Raw genomic sequence first — 10,441 nt, 5'->3', positions numbered from 1 at the left:
ACGTCATGCATCTTTTCCTAAGAGGGAGCTTTCTCATTCCGGAGTAGTTGGCTTGGAAAGCAATTTGTGCTGAACAGACTTGAAACATTCAGTTGATGTAGTACCCAAAGGCTTGTGAGAGGGAGAATCCTCCAGGCTTTGTCTGGTCTCCAAGGTGACGGCAACTTTTTTATTCTGGATTTTTGTTGTCTTAGGCTCTTTGTGATGTTGAGTGTAGCCTGGGAGCTCTCACTGGAAATAGCTTCACAGCCAAGCGTGGGTAAAGCTGTCACATTTTCAAGGAAAGGAGAGAGTCCACAATTTCCAGGAGCAGTGGGACAGACCACTTTTTAGTTTTGTCCATGCGAAATTCTGTGGGTAGAATACCCTGCACAGGACTGTCTGAACAAAGTCATTCTGAGTTATCATCCAGCAAGGGAATTTCTCTTGTCCAAAATTTGGTTTTAACTCTGCTAGTGTAGTGATTTGTGATTTTTTTTTTAAAATCCATTCTTTTGGAATTGAGAGAATAGATTGAAGACTAAAGATGAAAGTTAAAATAATGAATTATACAGGAGAAATACTATCATGCATGCTAAATATCTACAGTGGGTTATATAGCTTAAATTCTTGTTCAGGGTTTCGATTAGAAACCAGGCAAATGTCTGCATGTTTTTTTCTCCTTTTAATTCATTATTTATATCGCAATATATCTAAATAGGCAACTGCTTCAGTTTAGAAAACCTGCCTGCAATTCTGTGCGAATTTCTGCTAATTAAAACTGATCTTTCTTCTCTCCCTCGTTTAATTTGAAGGGGTCTTGCACCTCAGAACAAACCGGAGCTACAGAAGGTGATGGAGAAAAGGAAACGAGATCAAGTTATTAAACAACAGAAAGAAGAGGAAGCACAAAAGAAGAAATCAGATCTGGAAATAGAGCTACTGAAACGACAGCAGAAACTGGAGCAGGTAAGAGGGGGAGTAACATTACCTGTACACATCTGCATCTGAGCTACTAACCTGAGGCTCCCTTTGCAGACAGGAAAGAAGCAGCAGCCAATTTTCGGCATATTTCCTCTGATCACAGCAGGTATCTCTTTTAGGATAAGTCAAATCACATTCTGTAATTGCCCATTTTTTTTGTCACTTGCTGTGTAGGAACTGCATATGGGGTCTGCCTTTGGTCAAATAAATCCTGCACCAGCCATCAGGAATTTTAGTGGAGCACTGACATTACTTAACCATTGAAATGGTAGTGAATTATTCAATTTTTGTAGTCTATGATCCAATAAGAATGGCTGTTAGACTGCAGTGCATCAAAACTACATTAATGAATTTTAAAAAAACAGTTGATTCTCCTGCATTATACAAGAAACTAGATTACTTTACAAAGATTTTTTTGTAGTCCTAAAACATGGGAGCCCATTGGTGTTTTCAAATGAAGGAAAACATCCTCAGACCCTGAGCATGGGGTTGATGTGCAGTTGAAAGTTCATTGTGGTGAAGCTTTTTGTTAAGCACAGGGCCAACCAAATGTCTCTGTGCCTCTGAAGACATTTTGTGTGCCTGCAAGGAAGTATCTCTACAGTGAAACACCTTCTCACAGAAGTCACTGTGCATTAAGCATTGCATTTATTTTTAAATAAATGAATGCTATAAATGCATGCTTTAAAACAGTATCTCCTGTTTTTCTCAGTGGAAACCAATTAAGCCAAATAATTATTCTATTAAAAATGACATATAATCCAGTAATTATTTGGGGGTTTGGGTTTTATTATAGTTTGGTGGTTTTTTATTTTAATTACGCTTAGAAATATTTTTGGAAAAAGTTATTGTATTTTTAAGCGTATCATCCTGTCATTTTTCTTATCTGCTCTTGAGGGCACAGCTTTGAATAGTTCAGCTTGTGGGAAAATTTGATTTGAAACTGAGCTATCCAGTGTAGATTATGTAGGTGAGAAAATTCCATTAGAAGAGGAAAAACCTGCCTATTGCAAACAGTGCTCTGAGTTTGGAAACATCATAGGAATAGCATTAATTGACAACATGATTCATGGAGAAACATTGCTGTGATTTATTGAAACAAGGCATGCCCCTTTGCCAGTGAACCAGAGACAAAGGAGAGATTATTTAGGTGAGCTGTACGTGGTCCCCATTAATCAGGGAGATCTAAGTCTATTCTAAAAACAACAAAAAAAAAGGCAGGTCCTTTCAGGCTCTTTTGTTAGTTTTCAAAATGTTTTTTTCTTCCTTTCTGCCGACTTACCTGCCCTCCCTGAGGATCATCAAGCAATCCATATTCTGTGCCATGTGCCAGCCTGTGCTCTGTGGGCACTGTACAGCCATGTCTACCCTGCCATGGAAATTCCGAGCGTCTTCATGGGCAGAAGTCCAGCTAGGTTAAAAAAAGCCAGTAAATGGGCTCTCAAAAATGAACAACTAAGGGCCAAGGAGGATTTTTATTTTTTTTTTATTGCTTTTGTGATGGACAAACCAGATACTCCTAAAGAGGCTCAGGTTAGAATCAGTACTCCATACCTAAACAATCAGAAATCAGTTCTGTGAGTGTGCTTGTAGTAGCTGTTCACGTGTCCTCCCACAAGGCACATTATTCCTTGTTCTGCTGTAAAAGCCAGAGAAGGGAATTACTGTTGTTTCTTTAATGAAGATGTCCAAGAATTTCTTCAAAAATGCTTCATCTTGTTCTCGTGCTGGGTTTGCAAAGTTTTGTCCATCTGGCAAAGGTGGACATCTGGAACGTGCTAGAGCCAAGGATTTGAAAAGATTTATTGTTTATGAGGACAGATATTCCCAGAGAAATGCAACTTTATTTTTTCCATGAGATTAAGAAAGGAAGCAGTTTAAAGCATTTGGCATTGTCAGTTGTTGAAACCTTTAATTTTTTGTCTTGTGTTTCAATGATCTGTTTTCTATACTTTTCTCTTTTGTGTGTGATTCCCTTTTAAGCTGGAACTGGAGAAACAGAAGATACAGGAAGAGCAGGAAAATGCGCCTGAATTTGTCAAAGTCAAGGGCAACTTGAGGAGGACAGTCCAGGAAGCAACAGAAGCACCGGATTCCTAGAGCCAGCGCCTGCTAAGACTTCCAGCTTTCCTGCAGAGAGAGGCTTTTGCAAGTTGTCTCACATTTGCCCCTCAAGAGGGAAAATAAGGGCATCCAGCTGACACTTACTGAAGATGAGATTTTTAATTCCTGGGACGGGTGGATTAAAAAGACAGTATCGTAAACAGATCGACTTGCCAAATACAGTCCTGAGATCAATGGATAAGGAGTGTCTTTGTCAGTTCAGTGTCATGGACCAGGCTGACGTGCTTACTCAGAGATTTTAACCAGGGATACTAGAGAAACTCCTTTAGTGTTGCACTGCTTTAACTCTTGTGATCCTAGTTGAGAGGAGATACACAGATTTATATTTTGCTTTAAAACAGAACAAAAATTCTCCTGTGATACCTTGTGAAGCTTTGCTGTGCAGGTAGATTTCCTCCATCTAGACCTACAGCCTGTGCATATCCCAGAAAAAATTGTGTTGGAATTTTTATCAAATCTAGGAGGATATGTTGATCACTGCTGCCCATCCCCACTAGGATAGGCAGGTGTGGGCAAAATGAAAGTGCTTAAAATTCACCAGCAGTGAAAAGTTAAGCAGCCTTAAAGCCCCTTTCTTTCTGTTTGGCATGTAGAATTTGGGCTATGAAAGAGCAGAAATCTGATGATCCTTCCGCCAGGGACACTCCAGAAGTTGATGTATCTCTGTCTGTAACTTACACTGTTGTGAACAGGGCTGTGCAGTGCTACCTGTGAATTTACCTCTCAAAGCAAAATGACCTGTCTTCTCCTTTCTGTCTTTTGAAATCCTGCTTTCTTTGGTGTTGTGGCCTTTCTCCTCCAAGGACATGCTGAACTGATTACAGTGTTAACACATTACTTGGTGGTTTCAAACTCATTTGCTGGAACTGAAATCGGGAATCCTATCTGCCATAAGTTGCTGATCTTTGCTTGCAGGAACATCTTGCAGTTTCTGCAGTAGAGCAGTGTCTAAGCCAGACCAAACAGATCATTGGAATATACTGAAATGGAATTTTTTTCCCCAGAGTGAAGCATAAAATGAAACTCATTTTATCCCATCTTTCCTTTAGCCTCAGGAAGGGAGGGAAATGTGTTACCACTGAGTCTTCAGGTCCAATTTTGTCATCTTCTGCCTTTCCACAAGTTGCCCCTGTGACTTGCCATTAAATAAAATATTGCTCAGCTTGCACAGGGATGACAGAATCTGATCCTTCACGCTTATGACTACTAGTTATCCAGGAAAGCCTGGGAGGAGGAATGGGGAACAGATTGCCCACGTAGGATTACAGAACTGGATTCTTACCTGGTGTGATTGGGTGCAGAAAGATTCTTACCTGGTGTGACTGGGGAGAAATCCTCATCCTCCTGTTCTGCACAGTCCTAGCTTTCACTGAAGCTGTGTTCATCCATATCAGCTGAGGATCTAATCCCTAGCCTTTGCCTTAGGATGCTAAACACAATAATTTCTACTTTGTAATTACATTGGACATAACTGTTAGAGAACACTTTTTATTAATATCAACAGTGACGTGTTTGTATTGTAAAGGTGGTGGGGGAGGGTTTGTTGGTTTGTTTTCTGAGTTCCTTTTGCTTTTCCTGTAAGTATTGGCCATTTTAAATATACTTTCAGCCTAGCACTTAGGACAGAATGCTCACCATTAGAATTGTTTCCTAGATACAGACTTTAATTTGTCAAGATACAGGCATTTTTTTACGACGGCATAATCAGATTGAGAGTAAATTGAATTGTGATAAGTGTATTGCCATTGATTTAGACTTGCAGTGTGACTCACGTCTAGAAGATTAAATGTGAAGATTGTCTAACAGATTGTTCAGATTATGGACATACAAAAGACAAAGGCCAAACATAGGGTTCTTCCATGTATTTTTCTCAACAAAGGAACACTCCTGAATGCTGCAGGTTTTTCACTCTCTCCTTCACTTCTCCTGGCAGGAGAGGATCTTCTTTTCTGGCAGCACATTATTCAAACACTTGCACTGACTGAGTTTGTTTCATGTTGTTGAGACAGCCCTATTATATTGGAGCCTCCCACACCACACTCATTCGTGTTAGCCACTCCCAGCCTACCCAACATCAGCCTCTTGCTTTCAACTCCTTGTTAAACTTCTGCTCAGTATGAGAAAGCCTAGAAGTCAGCGAGGAAATCCTCCTCTGGCTTGAGCAGACCATTCCTTGTCAGCCATTTCCCCTTGGTGAACATGGCACTCCTTCCACACGAGCACAGTGAAATGAAGTCAGTGGCACCGGGGTCGGTGGGGAACAGGGACCTCGTTTTGGCTTCAGTGGGTGTGTTGGACTGGACCCCTCCAGGCTGAGGGCATTCTGCTTTCTCCCCCAGCTAGCTTGAGATTCAGGGTAGAGTTTCTCTTTGTGAAACACAGGAGGCCAGAAAACTCCCTTGTACATACGGCATGAAGTTGTTTTTTGTTTTTTTCAGTGGAATTAATTCTCCGTGTGAACAGAACATCAACGTGTGTGTTGAAACATCTTTGAATCCTGCTAACCCTTTAGTCTAGGAACCCCCAGCCACCTCCATGTCGTTTTGACAGGCAAAAGCTTGTCTTTGAAGTCAGGATTGGGCAACCCTTAAATGGGGGGCCAGCTAGTCACACCACAAGTGTCCTGTGCGGCTACTCAAGTAAGAAACTGCTTGCCAGGGAGCGTAAGCAATTCCTGCTCTGCCCTTTAGCTATGTGGGTTTTTGAAGCAATCCAGCAAATACTTCAGTGATTTGAAAATTGCTCACTTACCACTTTGTACTTTTTTAAAACTCTTGCTTTTGATAGTACAGTAGTAGATTTTTTAGATTTTTGTGGCTTTAACCTTCTGTTAATATCTGCACTTGTTTGAGTGTACATATATAAATATATATAAATATAAAAAGGGAGCCTTAATGGATTTGTTTTCATAATTTAATATTTTTTGTATTTGCTCTTGTATAATTGTTTTTAACTAAAGGTATTATGAGAATGAGGGTGGAATACTTAGAACCAAAGTTATGCTTAATAAAATCTACTACATGCTTGGTGTATGTGGTGGTGTCTGTCATATCCTGCTAAAAGCAAAATGTTGGGGTGTGTGTTGAGATATCTGGGTTATTTAAAATTCTGCAATGCAGGGGGAAGTATCAAAAACATGATGACTCTTGGTTCCTTAAAAATGGATCCTCGTTTGTATATGCAAAATGATTGGCAAATTAGTTGGCAGGAAGAGCTGGTTGTGTCTCTCAGCAGTATTATATTTTGAATATTTTTGGTGCAGGCAGTTTTTAACAGGACTGTGTAGGTGCTGTTCAGTTGCACAAGGTGAGGTGGAGCATGAGGGAAAAGTTCAGATGAGAGTCAAATAATTGTGGAAATCATTCCCTATCCTTAGAATTGCTAGCACTGCAAAAGGTCCATTCCAAAAGGCAGTGAGAAGAGAGCAATGAGCCTGGTCCTGGGTTCAAGTCATACAAAGGTTCTTTTAATTAGCCAATCCTCAAACCTGTAGTTGTAGTAGGAAGGCCTTGGGCATGTGAAAGAAAGTGCAGGCACAAATGATTTGCTGGGTTAGGGTCAGATTGCTCAGTGTCATTTTTAAGAGCAGAATCCTGTGTCAGCAGCAGACAAGGAAGGTAGCAGGGGTAGGAACAGGGCTGGAAGAAATGTGGGTCGTCAGATCTCCACAAAGATCCTCACTCATACTGGTGAGCCCTGGTCAGCCAGGGACAGGTGGCAGTGGAGGGGGAGCTGGAGAAGATCACAGGATGAAACGAAGTGGGAGAAGAGAAAAGCGTTGAATTCAGAACAGATGTCAGGAAATGCTTTTTCCTTCAGAAACTGCTCAGCATGTGGAATGGGTCCTGGCAGTACTGCTGATGCAATGATGCTGGACCCACTCCAGGAGCTGTCAAATATGGGGGAGGTAAGAAAGAACAGAGTTAATAGGGGGTGAGTTTCTGTGGCCTGTTGGAGATACTGCCCTGTGCTCTCCTACCTCAAGTGTATCCAAATGTGTTTTGAATTATCCTTTGATATTCGCTCCAGCTCCACAAAGAGAACAGTGAGGGCATGTCATCTGCTTTTGTAGTGTGTCCAGCGGAAAAGATGATCCTCCTTTTGTGTGCTTTCTTCTGCATTGCATTGAGCTAATAGGTTTTGTCATGTGGCTTTGCAAGTCCTGGTCTGCTGGGGGCTCTGGATGTGCTCCTGTGGCCATGTGCAGATGGACTGTGTCATGCCATAGCAATGTGGAAAGAAGCACCTTGAGGTCCTTAGCTGCTGTTACGGGGTCAGTGGGTAGTGTTTGTACCCTAAAATGGCTGATGGCACTTGGGGTGACCAGCTGCACTTGGGAAAATAACTGGAGACTGAAGAGCTCCCATGGTGCAGTTTCCACAGGGTCAGAACTGACGTCTCTAGGGTGAAGAACAGAAGGGCAAGTTGGGTTCTCAAGGCATGGCAATAGGTAGAGCACAGACGAAATAAGACCTGGAGAAGTGGAAATACAAGACATCCTCGCCTTCCCCCTGCCACTTTAAACTGTTTGTGTTCCACTTGGAATATTTCATCTGTCCGAGTAAAGGTTTGTGGCACTCTTGTCTATAATAAGGATGGATATTCTCAATGGAGGTGGCGGAAACCATGGCCAGAGGAAGCATTTGGCAGTGGTGACAGAGCAGAGACATCCTGGCTGCCACGCCAGTGCCTGTGTTCCACAGCCTGTGTTTTGGCACTGCTTCAGGCCAAGGTAAGGGCTGCACTGGGTCCGTCCCACTGCCTATGGTGCCTCTCTGAGGTTAGTGGGGACTATTCCTGTTCTTTGGGTACCCAGGGGTCCATTTTGCTGAGCCTCAGGTGTGTCCCCTTGAGCTAATCATCTGCTTTTCATTTATATCAGAGCACAGAAATCAACCCTGTGGAGCTGGAGCCCACCCTCCCCGACTCGGAGGGAACGTTGTCGACATTGCAAGGATTCTGAAGCTGGGCAGTTCGAAAGCCACATCAAAAACACCTGCTCGTTTTCGTGGATTTTTTTCCTCCCTGGCATAAATGAGGCACCTGGATACCTTTAGTAAATCTGGACCTTTATCTCTCTGTAGCTCCTCGGCTGATAGAGAGCCCATATCTCCGCTGTGCTCACTGGCTCTGGTGCTTGGAGCCCTCAGCCCTGGTGCTTGTGGGGACACGTGCAGGGGGCTGGGGAGAAGGGACCTGCCCCAGGCCAAGCACCGGCCGCTGGGAAGGGCAGTGGCATCTCCACAGTGGTGTGAGAGAGGGAGGGGATGCAGAGCACCTGAGAGAGGGAGCCAGAATCACTCACTACAGCTGTAGTATTTAATTATCTGAGTAATCACTTCTAGAATTAACTTCTATTATGCACCCAAGTCCAATCTCTTTGGGTGGATGGCATGAGCAATTTAACACAGATTGAGGCTGGCACCCGGAAACTTCAGCCTGATTAGGTGGGAAGGAGAAACGTGCTTCTTTTGCCCTCTTCAGCTATTGGGAAACAAAGCTTTCATAATGAAATTGAAATGCCAAGTCTGCTTCATTGTGCTCAAAAATTAAAGAGCACCCAGCAAGCCTGAACCCCTGAGGTTCCTTTAAGGGATGCATCACTCCATTTAGAAGGGCGAAGAGAGCTGAATCCCACCTGCTCTGGAGTCAGGACATGGCAGCCCAGCCCATGGGAAATGGTCTCTCTGAAGGAGGGGTTGTGTCCAACAGGTTATCTGTCCTTTAACTCTTCCTTTGGTAAATAAAACCTAAAAGATTCTCTGTTGAAGAGCTGATCAGGAATTTGCTTTCATGAGTAGCAACAGGAAAAGACAGGGACCCTTTAAACTTACACTGTCAAACCCAGAAAGACCTTCATTCACTGTGGCCATGGACCATAAGAAGTGATTTTTTCCTAAGGTTCAGTTTTGGCACTTGTCTTCATCCAGCTTTATTTTGGTGCCAGTTGCTCAGGTGAATTCTCCTTTGTGCAGGGGCCCACCTTCACTAGCTGAGCTCAGCAGCAAAGTGGCTTTTGGGAATTTGCTGAGCACGGTGGGCCCCAGACCTCACGACCTGTGGTTTGCTAGGGAAATTTTCCTCTCATTTCTAATACAAATTGAATTAACTTTAAATACCAAGGAGTAAATTCCCTTCAAACACAGATCTTGCATTTTTTATTGTTTTCCTGAAGCAAGGGAGTTGCTTCTGGATTATACCAAGAACTCTATTCCCTAATCATTAGGAAATTGTGCTGCTGATAACCAGACTAGAGGTGAACTGCAAACTACCTACAGGCCCCTCTGAGGATAGACCCACTCAGTCCTGATGTTGGAAAGCAGGAATTGCTCTCTGGGGAGGAAAAAGGTGGTGCTAAAAAGGAGGAACAGACAGTGGGAAAGCAAGTGCCTGACTGATGAACGTTTCCACCTCATACCCAAGGTTAAACAACAACTCTGGGGATGATGCCTGAATCTGTGTTCACATCTAGTGTACCTTGTGCCTTTTTTTCCCCCCCTGAAGCCTCATTGTGCTTTTGATTCCTTTTTTATTGCCTCCTTTCACCCCAAGCTCTTCCTGCCTATTCAGACCTCCCTGCCCTTGGATTATTTCCCGAGGCTGGTTTGTAATGCAGGGCATTTAATTAGCGAGGAATCCCTGGGATGGATCCTAAAGTGGGTGTTTGAGGCTGACAACTGCAGAGGGAAGGGAAAGCAAGCCCGAGCCCTTAGTCTGTGGGGAGTGGAGAACAGAAATACTGAGTATGCAGGGGGAAGGTGCAGATGGGAATAAAAATTCAAAGTAGGTGTCTGACAGAGCACAAATGAGCAACTAGTATGGACATATCAAAGTTTTTATCTCGGAACCTTAATTAAACAGAAGGCTCGTGATGAGAAAAGCCCTATGGGGGTGAAAAGGAGGATGGCAAAAGTTTGTTACGTGATTCCTGCTCTCCTGCCTCTGCCCTTGGGAGCCCCTACCTGGAGAGCTGCATCCAGCTCTGGGGTCCCCAGAGCACAGAAAAAAATGGACCTGTTGGAGTGGGTGCAGAAGAGGCCACAAGGATGATCAGGGTGCTGGAGCATCTCTCCTATGAAGACAGGCTGAGAGAACTGGAAAAATAGAAGGCTCCAAAGAAACCTCATTGTGGCCTTCCAGTACTTAAAAGGGGTTTATAAAAATGAGGGAGAGTGACTTTTCATATAGGCAGATTATCACAGGATAAGGGGGAAGGGTAAATTAAAGATGAGAGATTTAGGCAGATGTTAGGAAGAAGTTCTTTACTTAAAGGGTGTCAAGGCATCAGAACAGGTTGCACAGAAAAGTTGTGGATGCCCCATTCCTGGAAGAGTTCAAGTTCAGATTGGATGGG

At 43.2% G+C, this 10,441-nt stretch overlaps 1 protein-coding gene across 1 annotated transcript; it reads left to right on the top strand.

Moving 5' to 3' along the window:
- Positions 1–101: 101 nt before the first annotated feature.
- Positions 102–6,119, top strand: LOC114072237 (protein FAM107B-like; the record flags this gene model as incomplete). The annotated part of the gene is made up of 3 exons (XM_027910158.1): positions 102–154; positions 795–948; positions 2,947–6,119. Coding segments are annotated over 3 exons (324 nt in total), but the record flags the coding sequence as incomplete, so codon positions are not given.
- Between the last annotated feature and the right edge of the window lie 4,322 nt (positions 6,120–10,441).

The sequence above is a fragment of the Empidonax traillii genome, unplaced genomic scaffold (assembly GCF_003031625.1).
Source record: "Empidonax traillii isolate 1590-97213 ecotype Southwest subspecies unplaced genomic scaffold, ASM303162v1 scaffold2796:size17950, whole genome shotgun sequence".
Lineage (NCBI taxonomy): Eukaryota > Metazoa > Chordata > Aves > Passeriformes > Tyrannidae > Empidonax > Empidonax traillii.
This window is presented reverse-complemented; position numbering and strand designations above follow the sequence as displayed.